This window comes from Mauremys reevesii, linkage group 23 (genome assembly GCF_016161935.1).
Source record: "Mauremys reevesii isolate NIE-2019 linkage group 23, ASM1616193v1, whole genome shotgun sequence".
NCBI classification, from domain to species: domain Eukaryota; kingdom Metazoa; phylum Chordata; order Testudines; family Geoemydidae; genus Mauremys; species Mauremys reevesii.
The window spans coordinates 11,671,837-11,696,331 of NC_052645.1; the positions used below are offsets into that span (position 1 = coordinate 11,671,837).

The 24,495-nt window shown below is 55.5% G+C and overlaps 1 protein-coding gene across 2 annotated transcripts; it reads left to right on the top strand.

Annotated features, from left to right (window-relative positions):
- Positions 1-18: 18 nt before the first annotated feature.
- TMEM200B (transmembrane protein 200B) lies at positions 19-19,728 on the top strand. 2 transcript variants are annotated; one of them, XM_039511121.1, is made up of 3 exons: positions 19-581; positions 1,347-1,633; positions 17,289-19,728. In XM_039511121.1, the coding sequence occupies exon 3, from the start codon at positions 17,312-17,314 to the stop codon at positions 18,674-18,676; it is 1,365 nt and encodes a 454-aa protein (XP_039367055.1). In that variant the 5' UTR covers positions 19-581; positions 1,347-1,633; positions 17,289-17,311; the 3' UTR covers positions 18,677-19,728. The 2 variants fall into 2 exon arrangements, with proteins under 2 accessions (XP_039367055.1, XP_039367054.1); XM_039511120.1 differs by lacking the exon at positions 19-581 and having other exon boundaries at positions 842-1,633.
- The last annotated feature ends 4,767 nt before the right edge of the window (positions 19,729-24,495 follow it).

Sequence of the window (24,495 nt, forward strand, 5' to 3'; positions counted from 1 at the left end):
CCTGCCTCGCTCTATTTTTAAAACTGGTCCCGCACTGATTTTTAATTAACCTCCTCACTCCTGCGCTAAGAACCAGCCCACAACCGAATTTCATCCCAAAAAGGGCTCTCTAGTTTCTCCCCCCTCTGCGGGGAAAGCAGAGACTCTCTTGCAAAGCCGCTGAGGGCCGGGGGAGGTCTTTTCAATGTGTGTTTCTGTCACTTTATGGTGCAGATGTTTTTAGAAGAAAAACCCCGAAGAAATCTCCCAAGGCAGCAGGGCCGCGCGGGGAAGCTGGAGCGAAATCTGAGCCCTGCAAGGGGGGAAAGCGGGCGAGGGAATGTTTGCGCCCGAGGGGAGAACGGCAGAAGACACGGAAGAGGCGGAGGGGAGGCAGGGTTTCAAAGGAGGCCAGCGGAGGATGAAGGGGAGGAGATCCCGGGCAGGGCGGGGGGCGCCCAGACCCTAGCTGGGGAGCGGCAGCCCCAGGAGCGCAGCAGGGCGGAGAGGCTGGAACCGTGCGCCCGGGCTGGTGCCCCCCGCATGGAGCCTCGGCCCCGGGGGCTGGAGCAGCAGCGGGACCCGGGCGCCTCCCGCAGCGGGTAACTGCCTGGCGGGGGGCGGGGGGGCAGCGCGGCGCGGTCAGTGCCTGGCCCGGGCGCTCCGGCTCCCGTGGGCACCTGGCGCAGCCGCGCGTCTGGCTGTGGAGCGAGGGAGCCGGGCGCTGCCTGCCCCTTCCCGGCGGCTGCGAGGCGGGGTGGAGAAGTGACCCTTCCCCGCCCGCCCCCGCGTGGGCTGAGCATCCCCGGCTCCCCCCAGGGCCAGCGGCCGGGCGGGGCCCCGCACTTCGTTGCCAGGACTCGGCCCAGCCTGGCGCCCCGAAAGGGGCCGAGCTGGCCCAGGCGGGGGCGGGTGGGAGCGCCTGGGCTGCGGGGGACCCCTCGCCTCCTGTTCCTGCGCCTTCGTCCGGCCTCCGGGAGAGCGCGGAAACTTCCCCGGCCGCCCCGGTGACCGCCTGCTGGTTCCCCCCCGCCGGCCCCCGGAGCAGCGATTCGCCGCCCTTCTCCGTCCAGCCGCCCGGCTTCGGAAGCGCTTCGCGCGGGGAGAGCAGCGGACCCAGCGCGCTGCGGGTGGCTCCGCCGCAGCTGGTCGGTGGCTGACTTCAGCTGGTGATTCAAAAACCCAACAAACCTCCCTCTCCCCACAGGGGAGAAACTTCCCGGACAAACTCCGCTGGGTCCGCAGTGAACCCCCTAGAACTGCGGTGGGGGGCGGGAACACGCAGCCACCCACCCACCCAGCCTTGTTGTCACAGGCTCCGTGCAAACTGCAGCGGGAAGGCAAGTTGCTTCTCTCGGCTCCCCCAGGGCCAGTCCCGGAGTGTTTACGCGCAGATTGATCCCGGACGCAGAACTGGGCTTGGAAGAGAGACCGAGGATCTAGGGCGGCTGATCTAGTCCCTGGCTCGGAGGCGGTTGGAGATTTCGCATCCCAGAACTGCAGTCGAAAGAGACTCCGACTCCCTCCCGCCCTTTGCACAGAAATCCCAGGATCAATCTTCATGCAACTTCCCCCTGTGTTAAGGGGCCCAGGAAGGGACAGAGGGAACCGAGCTGCTGAGGCGAAAATCCCAATCTCATGCATTGACCTAAAGGTGGGTTCAACTCCTGTTCATAAATGTGCATCCTCCGGAGCTAAGAGGTGTGTGACAGGGCTGGGGGAAATGCAACAGTGCCTGCAGCGTTTCCTTGCCGCTAGGCCATGTGCCTGGCTGAGACACCCTTGGCCAAGGGTCTGTCCCCATATTCCACAAGGAACAATACCCTGGACTGGCCAATGGCAGGGACTTTGCATGGACAGTCACAGGGGAGCTGGGGTAAGAGGGGGAGCAAAGGGGGTGCATGTGTGTTCAAAAGGGGAGGGGTAGCTTAGTGGTTTGAGCGTTGGCCTGCTAAACCCAGGGTTGTGAGTTCAATCCTTGAGAGGGCCTCTTGGGGATTTAGTTGGGGATTGATCTCCCTTTGAGCAGGGGTTTGGACTAGATACCTCCTGAGGTTCCTTCCAACCCTCAGTCCTCTTCTGTGATCTTGGCTGCACTAGGGAAGAAATCCACCCTCTTCGGTATCTCTTCTCCACCTCTGAACATTCAATAACTTACTAGCCCCATAGAGGAGCTCTTACCTTCCTCTGTTCTATTGCTGGAATTTTCAAAGGCACCCAAGGGACCAAAGTCAATGGGAGCTGAGCACCCAGCCAACTCCTTGAAAATCGCACCCCCGTGTTCTTTTTCTGTGTCTTCTTTTTGCTGGATCGCTTGCTAAATATGTTCGTACGTACATTTCCCTCTCTGTGCAACTCAGACCTCTGTGCCGCTTCCAGTGTGTAGGGGTTTTTAGAGGAAATGCTGCTATTTGCCCACTTCAGTTAGGTGAAGGAGCTAAACAAAAATCCCAATCTAAACTCCATGTGAATATACTGTTCTCTTGAATTAGGATTGATTGATTGTTTGCATCGTGTTTGTTAAAAAGATGAGCAAGGCAGGTGTCCTTTCAGAATCTGCCCCGAGAAGTGCAGCCTCAGCCCATGTTGCCTTGTTGGGCGGTGGGCCAGAGTCGAGAGAACTAGATGAAAAACCCTTTCTAAGAAGCCTGTAATGAGTTATGTGGCCATCTAACTGGCTTGACCTGCCTGTGACAGATTGTAGTTCAGTCCCCAGCCATGGTGATTAGTGTAATTAGCAGAACAAATCTGCCTAAAGCAGGCTTTGTAATTAGCAATCAGCTGGATGCTTGTGCACATCTCTGGGTTAGGGGTAGGAAGGAAGAGACCCATAAACCCCAATGAAGCCAGGGTGAATTTTCTGCTGGGAACACTCCAGGAAGGCTGGGCCACTGCTCCCTGGGTATGAAGCTTTCCCTATATAGAACCCAGGCTCCCTTCCACTGCCTGCCTTGTCCACAGCTCTGACCTTTCTGCGTCAGTCTGCTGTTTGGTTCTTTCCCACTAGTCCCTGCCTGCTCCAGTTCGTCTGTTCCCTTCATCCTGGGCTGAGAGTCTGATGATTGGCACCCACGAAAATCAGGCCATGAGTGACTGGCACATGATCCTAGAGTGAATCGGTGACCGAACCCAGGAGTCCTGATTTCCCTGTCCCCTGCTCTAACCACCAGACCATGCTCCCTCCCAAAGCAAACTCCTTTAGGCTGCTGGCCCTTGCCTGGCTTTGCAGTGCAGTGATGAGCAGGGGATGCTCTATGTATTTTGCCGCCCCAAGCATGGCAGTCAGGCGGCTTTCGGCGGCGCGCCTGCGGGAGGCCTGCTGGTAACGCAGATTCAGCGGCGCGCCTGCGGGAGGTCTGCTGGTAACGCGGATTCAGCGGCGCGCCTGCGGGAGGTCTGCTGGTAACGCGGATTCAGCGGTGCGCCTGCGGGAGGCCTGCTGGTAATGCAGATTCGGCGGCGCACCTGCGGGAGGTCTGCTGGTAATGCGGATTCAGCGGTGCGCCTGCGGGAGGCCTGCTGGTAACGCAGATTCGGCGGCGCGCCTGCGGGAGGCCTGCTGGTAACGCAGATTCAGCGGCTTGCCTGTGGGAGGTCTGCTGGTAACGCGGATTCGGCAGCGCCTGCGAGAGGTCTGCTGGTTATGCGGATTCAGCGGCTTGCCTGTGGGAGGTCTGCTGGTAATGCGGATTTGGCAGCGCCTGCGGGAGGTCTGCTGGTAACGCGGATTTGGCAGCGCCTGCGGGAGGTCTGCTGGTAATGCGGATTCGGCAGCACCTGCGGGAGGTCTGCTGGTAATGCGGATTCGGCGGCATGCCTGCGGGAGGCCTGCCGGTCCTGCGGCTTCGGCGTACCCGCCACCGAATTGCACGCCGAAAGCGTGGGGCCTCCCGCAGGCAAGCCGTCGAAAGCTGCTTGACTGCCACCCTCTGGGGCAGCTCCAGGCACCAGCACGCCAAGCGCGTGCTTGGGGCGGCAAGCCAGGGGGGGCGCTCTGCTGGTCGCCGTGAGGGCGGCAGGCAGGCTGCCTTCGGTGGCACGCCTGCGGGAGGTCCGCCGAATCCACGTTACCAGCAGACCCTCCACAGGCAAGCCGCCAAAGGCAGCCTGCCTGCCGTGCTTGGGGCGGCAAAATGCCTAGAGCCACCCCTGGCCACCCTCACGGCGACCGGCAGACCCGCCCCCCTCCCTCCCCCTGCGGCTTGCCGCCCCCGGCACGCACTTGGTGCGCTGGTGCCTGGAGCCGCCCCTGGTGATGAGCCTGGTAGCTCCTGCAGCTGGCTCTGGTTTGGGTCGTGCAACCTAAAAATGCAGCGAAACCAAATAGCCCACTCAGTTGCCAGCCCACCAGCTGGGCAGAACAGGTGACTGCTCGGGTCAGCAAAATATTCAGGGACTGGTTAGCGGCTGCAGGGTTGGAAGGAGCTGATGTGTGCGGGAGCCCAGGGCAACTTCAGTGCGGAGCCCTGCACTGCGCTGCATGAACAACACTGTGATCTTTTAGATGCCGAGCTCTGATTCTTAGCGCGGCAGGCCCTGTTCCCAAGCTATCGCTTGAAGGGAGATTAGCAAAAACAACAAGGAGTCCTTGTGGCACCTTAGAGACTAACAAATGTATCTGGGCATAAAACCCACTTCATCAGCTGCATGGAGTGAAAAACTTCCCACGCATGGGCCTCTCCTGAGTGGAACAGATGAGGGTCACAGCCACTGAAATGACCCAGCAGCAGAATTAGGCCAAGGGACTGGCCACTGGGACACCTGAGTCCTACTCCCAACTCTCTGTGGCTCCGCTTACCTGTCTGTGAAATGGGGATAAGGCTTTTCTATGTCCTAGGTTCTGTCGGTTAATGAGTTCATGTTTGCACTTGTAAAGCCCGTTAGATCCTTGTGTGAAAGGCGCTGGAGGAAATCTACTTAACTGTGATTAATTATTAGTCCCCAGTTTGTTTGGAGGCTAATGGGAATGTCACCGCAAGGTGACACTGCATTGGGGTATGCTGATGGCACATGAGCTGCAAATATCGCAATTGTCGTGACACACAGACTTTATCCCGAGGGAGGAAGCCAAGAAAGTGGCAGCCCTAGGGATGATAATGGGCGGTGAGCAATTAAACAGGCTTTGTTTCTGCGGAGAAAAAGCCATGAAGACCCCCCTCCTTATTCCCCGCTTTGCCCATTTTATTTCCCTCTGGGCTTGGCAGCTGAACTCTTTATCCCCAGGAAGAAAGGGAAGTGGGCTAATGCTGATGGAAAAGGGGCGGGGGCAGTAGCTGTGACGGGGGCAAAAGCCGAGGGGGCAGAGGCATTATTTAGGGCCAGGAGGCCTCGCTGAGATTAGCAGGGGAAATTGAGCAGAGGAAAATCTAGGTTGGATACCAGCCAAAACACCCGCTCAGGGCTGCAGAAGACTCTGCCCCATTGCCGGAGCTGGACTAGACGAAGCTCTGGGAAGTACAGCGCGCAGGGAGAAAGCCAGCGCGAGTTCTGGGGGGGCTCTTCTGTTCCTAACTTCTCAGCTAAAAGACTCGCTAGAGATGGGTAGAAAGACCCACACAAGCTTCTGTGGCTAGTAACCCTGACTCACGGGAGCAGCGCTGCCGAAGCCGGTGAATGGGGCTACTCAGGGGAGCAAAGAGCAGGCCTGAGCTCACGTCTCGGCTGATTGCCGAGTCTCCCAGCAGCCTGGCGTTCTTGGCACGTTCCTTCTCCCTAGCTCTAGGGGCCCAGAAATAGAAGCCCACGTCCGAGTTCACCTGGTTCTAGTTTCTTCACTTTCTCCTGCGGCTGCCACGACGGCCTTGACCCCTCACACGCTCTCAGCGGCTCGCCACGCTACCTGCCTGCTCTCCTGGCCCCTCATGCCCGGCCTTCGCCCCTGCCCGGCTTCCACGACGGCCTTGACCCCTCACACGCTCTCAGCGGCTCGCCATGCTACCTGCCCGCTCTCCCGGCCCCTCTCATGCCCGGCCTTCGCCCCTGCCCGGCTTCCACGACGGCCTTGACCCCTCACACGCTCTCAGCGGCTCGCCACGCTACCTGCCCGCTCTCCCGGCCCCTCTCATGCCCGGCCCTCGCCTCTGCCCGGCTTCCACGATGGCCTTGACCCCTCACACGCTCTCAGCGGCTCGCCACGCTACCTGCCCGCTCTCCCGGCCCCTCTCATGCCCGGCCTTCGCCCCTGCCCGGCTTCCACGACGGCCTTGACCCCTCACACGCTCTCAGCGGCTCGCCACGCTACCTGCCCGCTCTCCCGGCCCCTCTCATGCCCGGCCTTCGCCCCTGCCCGGCTTCCACGACGGCCTTGACCCCTCACACGCTCTCAGCGGCTCGCCACGCTACCTGCCCGCTCTCCCGGCCCCTCTCATGCCCAGCCCTCGCCTCTGCCCGGCTTCCACGACGGCCTTGACCCCTCACACTCTCTCAGCGGCTCGCCATGCTACCTGCCCGCTCTCCCGGCCCCTCTCATGCCCGGCCTTCACCCCTGCCCGGCTTCCACGACGGCCTTGACCCCTCACACGCTCTCAGCGGCTCGCCACGCTACCTGCCCGCTCTCCCGGCCCCTCTCATGCCCGGCCTTCGCCCCTGCCCGGCTTCCACGACGGCCTTGACCCCTCACACTCTCTCAGCGGCTCGCCATGCTACCTGCCCGCTCTCCTGGCCCCTCTCATGCCCGGCCCTCGCCTCTGCCCGGCTTCCACGATGGCCTTGACCCTGTCACACGCTCTCAGCGGCTCGCCATGCTACCTGCCCGCTCTCCCGGCCCCTCTCATGCCCGGCTTTTGCCCCTGCTCACCCATCCGCTCCAGGCCCGTGGGCGCTTCCTCCGAGCAGAGAGGTTGCTCTGAGCCTTCCAGCTCCGCTCCCTGCCTGGGCGTTGCGGTGTAACGGAGGCCTCTGCTGCTCACCGTTGGCTTTGAGTCTCGTACCAGGGTGTGCCTGGGGGACTTGAACATGGCTCTGAGATGGGGGAGGGCGTGACCCCACTTCCCTGCCAGCTCCCCCTGCCCTTCCTGCTGACTCCTTCCTCCGGCTCGGGTGCCATCCCTGTACTCCCTGCTGCCAGGACGTGCCGAGCTCCCCAGAGTCCCTAAATGCTGCTTAAGGCTGAGATGGGACCTGCTGCTGCCCAACCGCTGCTGGGGATTGTCCATTTGCAGCCCAGTGGGGGTGGTGCCCTTAGCCCTCTTCCCAAGCAGCCCTGCCTGTTCCACCCCTTGCCCCGGCAGCAGGCTCTGGGTGCTAGCCTGGTGCTGGTCTGTTCTCAAAGGCCTTTCAGTGGGGAAGCCTGGCAGCTGCCTCAAGATTGTATCTGCCCAGAGGGGGTGGTGGCAGCACCAGGGCTGCTTCTATGCTCTGGCAGAGCTACTGGCATTTCTTGCTGGGCACTGGTCCCTCAGAAGCAGAACGGGGCAGCCCCCCCGCCCCGTGCACGGCAGAAGAGCGGTCACGCCCTCCCCGGACAGCCTTTCCGTGCGTCACCTTGTTCTTGATGACTTTATGGTTGAGGGGCTGGCAGCTCTGGGGCTGAAATGCTCCCGTGAGCCCCAGACCAGGGGAGGCCTCCTCACGCACTGCGCTCGGCCACTGTGTACTCAGTTCCCATTTGACGTGATCACCGGGGCCCTTGGCTTCTCTGTGGAGATGCCTAAGTCCTGCCAACTCTGCTGAGGTTCTTGTGATGTGAACGCCGGTGCAGTGGGCGCTGACCTGAGCCCTCTGATTCATTTCACACCAGCGGCCACCCAGCCGGGGGGAGCTGACGGTTCTTGGTCGTTATGGGCCCAGTCCGGACCCACCGTCGCAGTTAGCGCTAAGCGACCCCTGTTGGCCAACTCCTTGGTGCAGCCATGGCCTGACCGGGTCTTGGAGGGGGAACTCAGCTCCCAAACGGGGTCCCCTTGACGTTGGGCATCCTGGCTGAACTCTGCCACTGCCCCTGCTCTTCTTGTCCTGGGAGGAGCGAGCAGCCTCCAGCCTCCCAGGGCTCTGAGTCCAACAATTCCGATATTACAGGGGAGACTGACCAGGGGATCAAAGCAGAGCTAAGGATGGAAGAAGGGCTCTTGCGCCTGGCAGAGGGCTCCGGGCGCGTCTCCTCTTTGCCCCCTGGGCGTGGGTGGCGCTGGAAGGTTACACTGAAAGGGAGTTATTTTTAACCATCATATCTTGGCGCAGACTGTAATTATGATTCCCCTTCTCCTTGCGTGGTGGGAGGTGACTCTGGGGATGATTGTTCCAGCAGGAGCAGCGCTGCCTGGCCCCTCCCGGCAGTCGTGTCTTGGATGCTTTGCCCACCTGGCGATGAGTGGGTGACAGCACAGTGGTGGAGGGAGCTCTGCGGCTGGGTGGGGGCTGGGGCACGCGGGGCTTCCAGGGCGGGATGAACGCTGGAGTTTTTGCTGCCTGGCGTCGCTGGTGGGGACTGTCACCGGCTCCTCTCCCAGAGGTGTTGGCAGGGGGGAGCTCAGCTCTTGCTCTTGCTCCCATGATGCAGCCTTGAGCTGCAAGGATCCCATCCACCTCCATTGACTCTGATGGGGTGCGGATCGGGCCCCGGGTGAGACCCAATGCGGCGGCACCTTCTCCCTCTGCTTGTCTTGGGAAGACAGGGGTTTACTTGTGCTCTGGAGTCTGGAGCTGTCCTGCCTGCCCAGCTAATGGGGTTGGAAGGGTCCCGTGCGTAACAGACCAGGTCTCTTGAGTCACGTGCATTCGGTCCAGTCAAAGGGGACGATCATTGTAGCATTTGTTAACCCAAGGCTCGGCACTCCCACCGCACAGCCTCACCCTGCTTGGCCCAGAGCACAAAGCAGGTTGTGGGTGACGTGCCTAAAGCCACAGACCAGGACAATGGCAGAGCCGGGAATTGAACTCTGGCCCTCGGTGCTAACGAGGCCTGAATGGGAACTGGAGCCAGAATAGTGGTAAACCACTTTGCTGACCGCTGTCTCCTCGCCTTGCCCAGGCCAGGCCGTTGCACAGCGGAGTTGCAAAGGGAGATTTAGACACCCGTTTCTAGAGATCAGGCTCTGAGCTGTGCGTGGGCACGGCCGGGCAGCTAACTCACTTCTCTCAATCTCTCATGCTATCTTTCTTCCGAGACCTCACTCCTCCAGATTCCGTCTCCCTCCCCTCCAAACCTCTAGCCGTTTGTTCTCCTGCTCGCCCAGCCTGACAGAGCAATTTTAGCTCATACAAATTTGTGCCCGCAGTACTGTAACCCCCCAAAGTTCACAAAGCAAGGATCCTCCCCAAAAAACCACGCAATTTTCAAAACTAATAATAAATGCGGGGGGGCTTTTTATTTGCCATGTGTGATTTTGAGCCTTTAAAATGCACTCAGGTCACTTCTTCCACTACCACAACTGCTCGTGCAATCAGTCCTCTCCAGGAGCTGCCTGCGGCTTTAAGCAAAACATCAGATTTGGTGAGAGCTGGCAATGCTGAGAACCCAAGTTGCATGTGGGCTTGGGACTGCCACGCTGGGCATATGGGAGGATGTGGCAATTGGCTTGCAAGGAAGTGGTCCCCAGGGTGGTATTGGGCTGTCCCCCCAGAAAGAGTGTGAGCAAGTGGTCGCCAGAGGGCCCCTAGGTCGGGTCCGTTCCACGTAGGGCATCAGAACCAGGAATCTCTTTCTCCCCTCCCCAAGGAAGGCAGAGGTTCAGGCTTCCTGTCCTGTAGCATTCTCTGGAGATACCGACGTTCCTTGGGCATCTCTCGCTGTCCAGTAGCGAGCAACTGTTTTGCCTGCAGTACGTTAAGAAGCGGCTCAAGCAGGCTACTTTGGAAAGCGCGTCTCACAGGGACACTGAGGGGATTTGCTGTGGGGCCAGTCAAGAGGCTTGCTGGGGAGGGTGCATAGATCCAGGACTAGCGATACTCTGGTACAGCAGCAGAGTATCCCATCTGGGCTCCCAGGCGTGGGCACGGGAGAAAGCTGCCGGCATGCCGGAGCATGGCAGATTAGCCAGGGCTGTTCTAACAGGGTTCCTCTGAAAACTCCCTTCTGGAGCCTGTGACAGTTCTGATGTTTCGGGGGTGCAGGAGCTGCAAAGTAGAGAAACTGCGGAATCTGCTTCAATGGCTTCTTATAGCGCTGCAGCCAAGGAGGGAGCCAGCTGTGCAGAGCAAACAAGCTTGCACATGAGCGGCACTTCGCTGGAAACGTAACAGCCCCTGTTCTTGAAGAATCAGCTGAGTGTGGGGGTGGCACGGCCCAGCGCTCGGCCTGTGTGGTCTGGATGGTTTTGAAAGGGGGCCGGGAGACTGTATCCTGCCCAAGGAAAGTTTTGCTTCATACCTGCCTGTTTGGTGGAATCTCATCCATTCCAAAGGAGAACCCCTCCCTTTTGCGAAGCAGTGTGACGAGCTCCAGGGGTGAACTGCAGTGAAAGGAAGGGACTCACCCCGCCTTGCTTCTGTTTGGAACTTTAACCAGGGGTTCCCCAGAGCCTCCTTTCACCCAGCAGCAAGCCTGGATCCAGGAGCTGGCACAGCCACTCGCCTGACTGCGCCTTCAGAAGTGCCGAGGAAAACCGGAACTGCCCTTCCCCAGCAAGCGGGGATTGGATTCCCCAGGTCCTCGGCCAGGTCGCTCACCCAAAGGTGTCGTGTTTGGAGCAGGGGGTTGTGTTAAATGCTGCCAGCAGGACTGAGGCTCTTCCTGGGGGGTGGTGGGTGTGGGGAAAGTCTTATGATAATCCCCAGCTCTTGTCATCAGTAGATTTCAAAGCCCTTTACAAAGGTCGTCAGTATCGTTATCCCCATTTTATAGATGGGGAAACTGAGGTACAGAAAGGGGCAGTGACTTGCCCCAGGTCACCCTGTAGGCTACAGGCAAAGCCAGGAATAGAGCCCACATTTCCTAACTCCTGGTCCAGTGCACTAGCCACTAGGCAACACTGTCTCCTTCTGTGTGTCTCTCCTTCTTGTGGGTAACGCATAGGAGAGAGGTACGGGGCTCTGGGCTCCTTTCCCAGCGCTGCTGCTGACTTGCTGGGGGCTTCGGTCAAGTCTGTTTCCCCATCTGTAAAACATGGCTCAGGGACACTTCGGGCTCACGGGATGGACGGTGCTGTGGAAGAGCAGCATCTCCTTCCAGCATGCTGGGCTCGTTCTATACCGCCGAGCAGGCCAGGGGGCTGCTGCCAGCGCTAACACGCCTTTGTGGAAAGCTTTGTAAACCCAGGCCTGTGGTGCTGGCCCTGCCACGAGGAATGCCCCTATCCACAGCCAGGGGGTGCTGGGAAGAGAATAGTGCAGTGGATCTGCAGAGAGGCTTTTCCCAGCACCCACATGCTTCATGCCAAGTTTGCTTTGATGGTTTATCTTAAGATTTTAGGCAAGCTTGGGGTGGGGGGGAGGGGCTAGTGGGATTGGAGGGGGAGCCATCAACCTGGCTATGTGATGGGGGATTAGAGAAATAGTTCTGATTTTTAATGAAAGGCTCATTGCAGGGATTGGAAGCTTAACTTCCAAACGCCCGGTCTACGAGCTGAGCTGCTGCCTCGCTCTATAGCGCTAATGCCATTTCTGTAGCATCTGTCTTCCCATGGGACCCCCAAACCCTTCCCAAACTGCAGACATTCAGATCTGCTGAAATGCAGCCACCTCTGGGGTTGGCGGGCGGCAGCCGATAAGCTGCACAGCAAACTGCACTTCAGGCGGGATAGGGCATCTTTCATCAGTGACACTGGGGCAAACTCCCCTCTTTTACAGGGCGTGCAGTAGGGTCTCAAATGCCCACACAGAACAGAGAGGGCTTCAGTCTCTCTATCCACGTAGTGAGGTTTTGTGCTCCTGCTAAAATATCGAATTAATCAATTAACTCGAGTGACAGTGTCTGGGAGTTTTAGAATCTGATGGCAATGCTGGATTTTTTTAAAAAAGAAGCTTATGTAACCCTTGGGGATTCTATTAATAAAAATAATGTTGCTGAACTCTGGGAACAGCCTCTCTAGTGAGGAGTATTAAATGCTCCAACTTTTAAAAACAGGCCCCTTTGTGCTGATACCATCTATGCGCAGGAGAGGGCATTCAGGGAGGGCATTGTGGGCGGGGGAGAATGTCACGTGAAGAAATTTTGGGGCAGGGTGGGTTGTTTCTTGCTGGTCTGTTGAAATGCCACGTGCAGTGATTGTTTGCAGGACAAACAGCCTTTTGGGGATCAGAGGATAAAATGATGGAGACTGTTCTGGGAGGCCAACCAAACCGGAGCACCCCTTTAAACGCAACACACCCTCTTCTGATCAGCACTCGCCCACCCCACCACGGAGAGCTTTGGAGCACTGCATTGCAGAACTCACCTCCCTGCTCGGCCGCCTGGTTGGAGGGCTGTGCGGAGAAGCCAAAGACCAAGCGGATCATGGAGAATCAACTCCCCGCCCGCCTGGACAACCAGCACCTCCCGCTCAGAGTGGAGGCACAGTCGTGTTGCAGGGATGGAAGCTCACAGGGCCTGTGTGGTCCTAGGCTGGAGATGACCAGAAGCCTGCTGGCTTCTCTTGCCAGCACTAGATGAGCCCCGGAAGGCCACTAGCTTACTTACCCTTTTCACAACTAGCTGCTGGCACCATCCATTCTGTGTGCAGCACAAGAGACGCCGCAGGCCTGATCCAACGCCCATGAATTCAGCAGGCTTCGAATCAGGTCTTGCGTGAGGAAACCAGAGGGTAAGCAGCAGATCGTGGCTCAGAGGAGCAGAGGGCATAGCAGCAGAGCCGGACACATCAAACCACAATTGTCATCTTTATTTTTAACAGCTTTGGCTTTGCGAGCAGGCACTTTTGACGCAGGTCATTGCCAGTAATGAAGGGTGGGAATAACAGCTGGTCTGTGTGAGACACAGGTAAATTATGTCCGACTGACGGATGACCCTTGGAATGAGGGTCAATTGGGTGTGATGCTTGTTAGTCCCCAAGCAATTATAGGCAGTTGCCTTGAAAAGCAGCTGGGTCTCTGCTTCGCTGGGCAGGGCAACATGCGGGGCTTAGGGGAAGCGAAATGAGATAGGAAGGGAATCAGGTTTAAAGAGACACAGCCAAAAATAGAACCAGCCCATTGTGTGTTTTAATGCTAAGACCGTGTGTGAAATTTACAAGAATCCTCTTCCCTGCAACTGCCGGCAATGGATTGCGCTCTGGGGCGTGGATTTCACTCGACCCTACAACAGCCAAAGTCTGCAGCAGCATCAAAGAGGCTTTGCAAAATCCACGGAGTTTGGAGTTGTCAGCAGGACGTTTCCAAGTTTGAATGTAGCTTTTTAAAGGTAGGTCAAATCTAAGATTGTAATTGAGGTTAGTTGCTCTCCACAGAGGGCTGGAGACAACGCAATATAAACAACAGCACACTGAGGAGAAGCAAACGTAATCCTAGGATATTAGGGAAGATTTAAAATGCCGGGTAACTTCATTTGGTAGCAGACGGTTTTAAGGGAGAAAAATCTTGCTCAGTTTGGGGCTGACTCCATCACTTTAGGTGACTGTTAAGGCAACCTTTATAATGCCTTTCCCCAAGTGATGAAGGCTTTAGCAGTATGTTTCAAAGGCAGATTTAAAATCTCACTCATCAGTAGGCTGTGGGTTTTGTCAGGTTTTTTCCCTTTAAATCTCCCTCATTCAAATTGTCACAGCTTGACAGCCCTGTGCCAGGAACACACTGTCATCATGAAGCTTGTATATTTAATTCCTTCCCTCTGATACTAATAATGCCTTAAGATGATTAAAATTGGAAGAACTTCAGCATCTCATTTGCTTTCCATTGGTTATGCTGTTTGCTGGCTTTTTGCACTTTGCTCAAATTAGGCAGTGAAATTAGGCAGGTTGTTTTCCTTCCTTCTTTCCTTGTGTGTGTTTTTAGTTTCTAATCAATTTGACTTTCTGGCTGTGCTGTGCGAATCCCCATCCTGTTGTGACTGGGTTCCCAGTTCCGCAGGGGAAGGCTGCGCTCTGTCGACAGTTGGGATTTAGAGGCACGGTCACTTTAACGCGTTTTGAGGAACACAATTCAGACGGCTGTAATTTTGCTGTCTCAGCACCATGGCGCGTCCACATCTACACACTGCGTGCTTGTTTCGGTGCATTGTGGGAGAAGCTGGGCCGTTCTCCAACCCTGCTTCGGCAGGGGATAGAGTGCCCAGAAGTCATGCACACAGAGGGAGAAAGGAGGGCTGGCCAAGTCAGTCGTACGGGCACTGTTGGGGGGTCCTGTCCGTGCCACATAAATTCTACATTCCAGCCTAGTTACAGGAAAGGAGCCGCGTGCCAGCCTAGTCCTCTGACAGGAGCAAAATGCTGTCAGCTGCCAAGTTGGTGTGTGGACACAAACTTCCTTAGTGCCAACCAATGTTGGCAGCTGGTAAGCTGGAATGTGGCCGCAGGGTTATTTTTAAACCTGGCTTCAATCCACAACATGGGGGGAAATTATTCTCCGCATGTTCGATCTGAAACCCCTTGTTTTTGCAAAATCTGATCATCCGTGGCTCAGTCAGTGCCTGTTCGCTAACCCAGCAGCCTGCTCCCAGCCACTGTCCTGATGTCCCAACAAGCCGGGGTAAGGATCTGCCTGGGGGGTAAGCAGCTGATTCAGTCAACTCTAGAACTGACCTAGAAAACAGGCTGTGCTCCTGCGTATGTAACAAAGACTTGCTGAGTAATGCGCACGCTGTACCTCTGTGGGAGAAAAGCCACTCAGACGTGGCTAACCGTTCTGTGCGTGCCAAGTACAGCCAGCCCACGTCTCTGCTCTACGCTGAGGGGAACGTCTCGGTGTTGCTCTGGAAGGGTGTTTTCCTTGCACATGTGGTACCTTTGGGGTATATTGGCAGTTGTCCTTCTGGCCCCTACTGCACATACCAATAGAAATATACTGTCCATATGACACGTTTCAGAGTCACCGCCGTGTTAGTCTGTAGCCACAAAAAGAACAGGAGTACTTGTCGCACCTTAGAGACTAACACTGTCCATATGTTTGTTTATCTTCTTACTTTCTCAGTAGCTTAGCAGACGAATGCTATGCTTAATATGCAAGTAATCCAGGTTCAAATCCTGCCCGCCTCAGAAGAGGTGAATATTCTCCCCTAGAAAAATGAACGAGGAGTACTTGTGGCACCTTAGAGACTAACAAAATTATTTATTTATTTGGGCATAAATGTGTTAGTCTCTAAGGTGCCACAAGTACTCCTCGTTCTTTTTGCTGCTACAGACTAACACGGCCACCACTCTGAAACCATTCTCTCCTAGGTCACACTAGATCAGTGGTTCTTAACCTTTACTGCAGCTTGCACCCCTTTGGTTCTCAAAATATGTTCTCGCGCCCCTTATCAAAAATCCTTGAAGTCGGTCAGTTCTTTAAACCTAGCTATTTTTTTTGTTTGCTTATTATAGTAATCGTTAAAAAATGTATAATGTTAATAAATACATAGGTTTGAAGAAACAAAGTAGTTGTACTTAAGTGCCTGTGCTTCATTTGTGTGTTCGATGATTTACCTTCTAAAACATCTGGCAGAGAGGGCATCTCACACCCCCAGGGGGTGCGTGCACCCCAGGTTAAGAACCACTGCACTAGATGATCTAATAATCCCTCCTGGCCTTACATTCTATGACTCTTACGTTTCATTGAACACAAGGGGTTTTGTATCAACCAATCCCTGCAGTTCTAGGAGCCCAAACACAACAGCGGGAGCTAATGCAGGGCCCCTGAGGAGATGCACCTGACTATGAGCGAAAAGCAAACCGGCTAGTCGAGCTCCACTTCCCAAGCTGAGCAAAGAACCAGAAGTAAATGGCAGAAAGATCCGTGAGACAGACTCTCCCGTTCTTTCAGTTCTCCTGCCACTGACCCTGTAATACGAAAAGGGCTTTTTCTCTCACCCACTGATGGGGTCTGTGAAGCCCTCCCGTGGCGTTAATGGCAAGAGTTGTTTTAAGTGTGGCCACAGACCAGACCCCACTGATTTGCACTGATCTGCTCCCTGTGCCTCTTTCAAGAGACTCAGCTTAGTTTGACAAAGCTCTTGCTGTCAGCCCTGTGACCCAGGGCCGGCTCCAGGCACCAGCGAAGAAAGCAGGTGCTTGGGGCGGCCAATGGAAAGGGGCAGCACATCCGGGTCTTCGGTGGCAATTCGGTGGCGGGTCCCTCAGTGCCTCTGGGAGCAAAGGACCCGCCACCAAATTGCCGCTGAAGAATGAAGCGGTGCAGCAGAGCTGCCGCCGCAAGTGCCGCCGATCACGACTTTATCTTTTTTTTTTTTCCCCACTTCGCCGCTTGGGGCAGCAAAAAAGCTGGAGCCGGCCCTGCCTGCGATGCTGCAGGGGAAAAATGAACCCAGATTCTGTCCGGCTTCCCGCATCCTCAATCGAGCTGCAGGCTGAGTCTGTAATGGGAAGGTCATTCCCGTTAACGATGGCCGCTCGTGAGTTATGGACGTTCACAGCTTGGTGATCAGACCCCGGCTCAGCAGCAGTCAATAATAATAATAATGATAACGCTGATCGTTTAAAAAAAAACAACAATTTGTTTTGAGTAGGAAACTGAGCAGATTGGAGAATAAATGTGATGCTCCCAAGATCCTCTGCTGCTTTGTTTTGTTTTAATGGAGATATTTTTCTTGCTGCCTGAAGACTGGCTCTGTGGCTAAGGCCCTGGGCTGGGAGTTGGGAGACTTGGGTTTTGTTGCACACAGACTTGCCGTCCCTGCTCCGTGCCTCAGTTTCCCCAGCTGTAAAATGCGGTGGGATAATGAGACCGACCACCCAGAGATGTTGTGAGGTTAAGCTAATATGTGTAAGATCCTTCGACATCCCTACCTAGAAGGTGCCAGAGAAATGGAAAGTACAGGGTGAAAACCTGAGTCCTTACTCACCACAACTTCAGTGTGAACGTGGTCAGAGCAAGGGCTGTTTATTTGTGCCCGCGCTGCTTTGACGTGCCCAGGGAGCTGTTTCCACCTGCACAGACAGGCATTCATGCTCACGGTCTCCCTTTCATTTGCAGGGTTGTTCGGGGCAGGGACCATTGTTTTCTTCCGCTATACATGCAATCAACCTTACTAATTCATCAGGCAGCTGTGCATTACTTTGTGTGGGCATGGGCTAAGCGCTTGTGTTTGAAAGACACCACCCAGTCGAGCTTCTGAGTGGGGAGGAGAGAAATGCCTCTAGGAGGACGTAGGCAGGAGGCAGAGAAAGGAAAGGGAAGGCCTGTTGCATGAGCCACCCTGTCCCAGCTCCTCGGTTGTGAGCCCGTCCTCTCCACTGTCTGCTAGTGATGCCTTCTGTTCGTCTCTTTTCTCCCCCACTCTCTAGAAAAACCCGACAAGGAGGATGCCATGACAGCCGGCAGCGCCGAAGCCAGCAGAGCCATGAGAAATCAGGATCCTTTGGAGAAGAAGCCCCTGGGACCCGCCCCTCCTCCACGGAGGCACAGACGCAGGTTGAGGCGCAAGCCGCCGACTGAGGGGGCCATGAAGGGACAGCTCCGGATGCGCTCGCCTTCAGGGGCCTTCATGATGGTGGGCATCTCTGTCGTCTTGGTCGGCATGACGATCGCCGTGGTGGGCTATTGGCCTCACCGGGGCCCACACGCCGCCGGGCCTGGGGCCAGGCCGGGTAACACCAGCGGCATGGGGGACATGAAGAAGGAAGTGAAGGTCTCTGCCCAGGGCCGCCACTTCCCTCACAGTGAGAAGCTGAAGCTGATTGGCCCCGTCATCATGGGCGTCGGCCTCTTCATTGTCATCTGCGCCAACACCGTGCTGTACGAGAACAGGGACATGGAGACCCGCCTGTTGATGCAGAAAGGCCTCTACTCCATGACCCCAGGCCTCCCCCAGGACTTCAGCCAGGAGGACAAGTACTGCCAGAGGAGGACTAGCTTGTCCCTTCTCAAGGCCAATGCCGAGTGTGTCGAGGGCTGTTACGAGGTGGATCTCTCCTCCAGCGGCTTCCAATCCTGTTCCAGTCCTAGGAACAAATGGGCCGACTGCTACGGGCACAACAGGCTCCAGACGACGGCCCAGCTGCTCCATCACAAGGGGGTTTCCCCCTCCATGTCCCTCCTCAGCGTCCGCTCAGACTCTGGCAACTCCATGGAGGGGAACCTCAATCTGTCCTTCACCCGTGGGGCAGAGTCAGTAATTTCCTTGGCTGCCACTGCCCGGTCACTTCCCGTCATCAAGGTGAACAACTGCCTCATTGAGAAGCCATCTGCATCTCCAGGGGCGGGCGACGACCGGGAGATCAGCCTGACAGGGGCTCCGGATGAGGCACCGCGGCTCTCATGGACTCTCCCACCCAGCGGCGCCAGCATCTCCCCCAGAGGAGATGACCTCCAGGGTGGCCATGTCGTTATTAACATAGACAGCGGGCCTCCGTCCGTCGCTGTGGCGGGCGAGACGTACCTGGACCCAGAAGGCACCGAGAACGAGTTCAGCTCAGATGTGCAGCTCCACAATCCGGGTCACTCCAAGTCGCTGGACCTGGGCAGGCCGGGCGTGCGGCTGGTGGCGCCCATCAAAGACCAGAAGAACAGGAGCTGGCCTAGACTTGACAACATCAGCTTGGTGGGCTACGCCAAACTGGAAAGCACGGGCGAGTCCTCCGACAGGCTATTGGAGCAGACAGATCAGCAGGGCAGGGACGAGCCCAGCCCCAGCGCCCCGGCGGTGGGAACAGAGATGGGTTCAAGGGTCTGACTTGGCAGGGGATGGGTGACACGGCCAGGACGCCCTCCCGTCTTTTCATTGCCTCGCCTGGGGGGCTGCTGGGTGTGGTGTTCTTTTAAGCAGATGTTCCAGTGTTGTGGGGAGGTCGGTGCTGCTGACTGAGCCGAGGACAGGCCTGCTGCTCCTTAGGGGAGACTCTTCGAGGGATAGTCACTCGATTTCTCAGTGGGTGGCCTCGGCCTTGCCTTACAACCCCCTCTCCCTGAGCCACGTGTGGAATCTGGGCTCAGACAAGCACCCCTGCAAGGGGAGGCAGGGTGGGGATCCCTGCTACTAAGCCGCAGAGGCCCCTTTCCTCATCGTTAGCCGGAAGGGCTGCGGCAGCGGGTGGATGAGGGGCCCCCCCGCCGCCCCACTCCGCTAAGCAATTCACCGACCAATGCCACGTTAAGGCTCCCAGGGTTATTAAATGTCCTCTCACCACCACCGAGGTGCTGAGTCAGTCATTTTGCCCGCATGATGTTTCGGCATCTGTCTTTGCAAAGCTTGCTGTCACGGCTAGCCCCCCTTCAGGATGCCACGTGATAGGCTGATGGGGGAGGAAGGGAAAGCTCAGCGGTTGGAGCATTGGCCTGCTAAACCCAGGGTTGTGAGCTCAATCTGTGAGGGGGCCATTTGGGGGTTTAGCTGGGGATTGGTCCTGCTTTGAGCAGGGGGTTGGACTAGGTCCCTTCCAACCCTGAGATTCTGTGATACCACTGAGCCGACCTGTTCCACCAGCTGGGCCCCCTTTAACCTGTCTTCCTGAGTCAGGCTCTTAAGCCTCCTCCAGCACAGACACAGGCAGGGCCACACCCAGCTGCAGAACAACACAGACACGGAGATCAGCTCTGGGAAGACTCCGCTAACGGGACTTGCTCCAGCACTCAGGTGTCCACCTCCCATGGAGTGCAGACCCAAAGGTATATTGTCTTGCGCTGTATAGAAGAATCTGCGCAGTGCAAGCTCATCAAAATTCACCCTCTTCCTCAACGTGAAGAGAAATATGTACCCCCTCAAGCCCCCCATTAGAAATTGCACAAACTGGGTTTAATAATAAACAAAATATATTTATTAACTATAAAAGGTAGATTTTAAGTGCTTATAAGGATTAGCAAACAGAACAAAGCAGATTACTAAGCAAATAAAACCAAACACGCAGACTAAGCTTGTTTCACTAAAGAAATTGGTGACAAATAGTAATTTCTCACCCTAAATCTTGAATTTAGGCAGGATGCAGCATTTCTGTAGCTCCAAGTTCCAGTTATTTCTTCTTACAGACTAGACCCCTGTCTCAGTCTGGACTCACCCCTGCCTTTCGCTTCAGGTTAGTTCCTTTGTCCCTTCAGATACTTTCAGCAGCCCCTCTTCTTTCCTCTCCATTTGCCTTCCTCCCAACCCTTAAATAAGATTTACAGAAGGTGGGAATCTTTTGTTTCCCAAATTTGACCCCCCCCCCTCCTTTTAGTGGAAAGTTACAAGAAGCCCCAGACAACGTCCCAGACAAGACCACCTGATCTACTATTGTCACAGCTACGGCCTCCCAGGAGGGAGACAGATTAGTATCATCGCAGTCTTGTTGTTCCTCCTAATGGCCCATCAGATCCGATGGCCTGTCCTCTGGTGGGTGTCTTCCCAACACACACCCAGTTTTAATGGTTACATAGTTCATATTCCTAACTTAGATACAGGAATGATGAATGCGTACAAATTGGATAATCACATTCAGTAAATCGTAACCTTTCCAATGACACCTTACATGAGCCATCTTGGATAAAACATCTCAGTTATGTCATATCCATATCATAAGGATAGTTTCATAAAGAATCTGGAGTGTAACATCACACTCTCCAGCGGCCTTCAGTTCCCGTCTCCTCCAGGAAGTCCCCTCTGCCACTGTCAGAGCGACAGGAGCCGTCAGCGGCAGGATCGCTGGAGTGTCTGGTTTCATTGAGGAGGGCACCTGGCTGAACATGAAGAAGCAATGGGAGCATTTCCGCAATGTCTAGACGGGACTCCGTTGGGTGAGGGCAGGTGCACACTGCAGTCGGGGGTGTGAGTGCAGCTCACAGGGGCACACCCCCAGCTTGCTTTAATCTAGCCAGCCTGCTCAAAATAGCAGTGAAAATGCAGCCACACAGACCTCACCCTGGGCTAGGAACAGGAGTCATACCCAGGGGGTGGGCGGGTTTCATGCAGCCCTCCCTGCTGTGTCTTCACTGCTATTTTTAGCCGCACTAGCGTGATTAAAGCTGGTGTGTGTCTGCCTTTCCAGTCTCCACTGCTCTGCTCTGCAATCAGACCTCTGATTGCTGGGTAGCTAGTGCTTTACAGGAGTGGCACTCACTTACACCAGCTCTGAATTTGGCCCTAGAGCTGCGTGACACAGCAGGGGGAGGGGAGGAAGTGGACTTCTTCCTGGGAAATGTTCGCCATTTAAGTTTGATCAGTTCCCATCCCCTTCCCAGAAAGGTCAACGTTTGCCTCAAACGGTGGTACAAGCGTGTCTCTTCCCCCGCTCCCTCTGCAAAGCTGCTCCTGTGGGGGCAGGGGGACACTGTGGGTGCCTTGTCACAAAAACACGACACATTTTTTGCATTTGGATCATGTGCTCATGAGACTTTTGCACAGCCCTGGCACATGCTGGGGACGAGGAGGGTAACTTTGAACAGGATGTGCAGCATATTTTAAAAGTGTTATGATGTAAGCAGGGATGTGACGGCAGGTACCCACGCAGGCACCAGGTTAGCCATGCCTAGGTGACAGCTTAGTCATCTGCAGCTATAAGACCCTGTGCAGCAGGTTGATTTGTAACTACAGATAAAAGGGAACCTGGGTCTTATCCCTAGTTTGGTTGGTTGGTTTGTGCAACATCAAGTCTGAAGTGTTGCAAACGCCAAACCCGGCTTCCTCTGCCCCTGGCAGGCAGTGCACTGGAGGAGCCGACTCCAGCCTTGTGGAACAGTAGGATGGGCTGTCTAGGCACACAGCTAATCATGCATTCGTGCTGCTGTCCGACTCGGTACAAGTTAAAGGCTCAAGGCTTGTTTCTCTTGTAGCCATGCACAACCAGGCATGCAGCCTTGCAAATATTCTAGCACTACTGACGTCCGTGGGCGCTTGGGTAGATGATATCAACCTGTGTTAGGATTATATGTGGCCGCCCATCACTAGAGGTAATTGATAGTGCTTAAAATTGATATCAATAGCAAAGTCCCTAGGGGACTTTCGGGAGTCCCTGGCTGTTTGGAGGGGTGGTGGTGGTTTGTGTTACGTCATTGCAGGCAGGTAGGGGTTAATGGGGTGGAGTGTTTGAGTACATTTGGAGGAGGGGAGGGGCATCAGGGCTAGGGTGACCAGATGTCCTGATATTTGGGTCTTTTTCTTATATAGGCTCCTATTACCCCCCCACTCCCGTCCCGATTTTTCACATTTGCTGTCTGGTCACCCTAATCAGGGCTGGGATTCTTAAGTGGAAAGTCATTTTCAGACAGGAAGGTTTTGGACAGACGAGACGCTGGCTTTGCCTGCACTCCTCTGGACGTTGGCTACGTAGCTGGACTCCCTCGGCCAAGGCCCTGGCCTGGTGGAATCAGCGCAGAAGCCCATGCTTTCAAAGGGCTGCCTCCCGTGTGCGAGGCACACTCTGGGGTGCACGCCTACGCAGAGCTGCACGCTTCCCCCACAGACGCCTGCGCACACACGGGGTGGCACAAGAAAAAGGCACTCGGGAACTTTGGCCAAGTGAAAAAAATCTCTCCCTCAACCTCCTTTTCCGTCTGGGTGAGTTCAGGGCTGATGGAACCAAACATCATCCGCGTCTCCCTGGACCTGGGTGATTCGTGCGGGTACATGACATGGTTATTGAATAAGCTCTTCATTGCACAACCAGGTAACTTACTAGCCCAGGTATAAATGGTACTTCAAAGCTGCTCTGCTCGCAGGGTGCCTAACTCCCATGGGCTTTATTCTTTGTACCTCTGTGCCCCAGCTAAAAACAGGCCACTAGCATTTCTGGTGCTGGAAGCATAAATGCATTAAAGACTTTAAGGTTCTCAGATCTGATAGTCGTGGGGGCTCAGAGGTTCTCAGACTTTTGTACTGGTGACCCCCCCCCCTTTCACACAGCAAGCCTCTGAGTGCGACCCCCCCTTATACATTAAAAACACTTTTTTATATATTTAACACCATTATAAATGCTGGAGGCAAAGCGGGGTTTGGGGTGGAGGCTGACAGCTCGTGACCCCCCCCCATGTAATAACCTCATGACCCCCCCCAAGGGGTCCTGACCCCCAGTTTGAGAACCCCTGCTGTAGATAGATTTACACCCGTGAGAGAACAATCAGGCCCCCGCCAGTTCTGAAATCGGGACTTTGGCAAAATTCCCACTGAGCCCTCACTCCCCCCTCACCTCGCTAAGCCCAGCCTGCCGGTGGTGCTGCAGACCCGTCTGTGTCGAAGGGGCCTTTGCAGCCGCTAGCAGGGAAAATCGCAGCTCGGCATTAACCTGCCGAGGAAGGAAAACATCTGCTGCCCATTTCCTTGTGTGTGAGGAATTTCATAGAAATGTTTCTAATTTTACTCCCAATGGCCCTTTCCAAATGCGTCACCGTGGCCTTAATTACCCTCTGGACGGTGGGGTGAGAAGCAAAGTGAGCACTGGTGTTAAAGGGGCTGTGGCAAATACCACTCATCTCTCTATGTCGTTTAGCGCCGTCCTGACTCATATTTAATAAGATGACTCGAGACTGGGCCTGCTAATGGGAAAAGCCGTGTTTAAGTTTTACCTGCGTGTTGTTTGTTCGATGCTCTGCGCTTTGCGCCGCGGGAGCAGTGCGATTTCTCCCGGCCGGGTTCTCAGGCACTAGCCGTGCGCTATGATGCGCCCAGCATTGCAGGGACACCGTGTAGTCTAGCAGGATTTATTATAGCCCAGGGAGTAAGGCACTAGACACAGTCAGCTTAGCTAAAGCTAATCCCCGATTTCTCTGTGGCCTCAAGTTACAGAAACATGCTGTGCCTCAGTTTCCCCATCTGCATAATCAGACTCCGCCTCCTTTGTAGCGCACTTACAGATCCTTGGATGAAATCTGCTCTGTAAATATTATCAGTGGACTGATCACACGAGTCGTCAGTTCTGCCGCCAGCTCGGTCTGTGACCACGTCACTTAACATCGCCCTGCCTCAGTTTCCACATCGGTTTTAAAACAAAAAAGGGAAAATCATCGGTAGCACCAGGGTGTGGTGAAGATCAACTAGTTAACATGGCTGAAGTGCTTTAACAAGGGGAAGTGCTAAATATTATCTGGCAGAGGGAAGTTTGGGTTAACAAATCTTTTAAAAGCAAGAACCCACTGTTTTTCTCCCGGGCCCTATCGCTTGTCCTCACTCGGGTTTTACTCCCATTAAAACCAGTGGGCATTTTGCCTGAGTAACAGCTGCAGGAAACACGTTCCTTCTTCAAAACAAATCTGAACTGAGCATCACCCCGAGCCAAGCAGCCTCTCAGCAGGCTGAGGGAGGCGGAAGGAGCAGAGGGAGCAGCTTATCCCCATTCTGTTCGCCACAGCGAGGCAGCGTCCGCCGCCAGGGAGGTGGTTAGTAAGGGACCAGATGGGCGCCTCCCATACAGCCTTGAAAAGTGCCAGCAGTGGGATTTCCTGGATTTTGTCAAGGTGGCTCTGTGCTGCAATGTAACACCTGAGCTGAGCGGGGTGGGACGTGACTTACTTAGGCTAAAGGCCAGACAGGAGCCATAGTGACCATCCAAGAGCCCCTGGGGAGCACAGATCCTCACCCAAGGCATCACT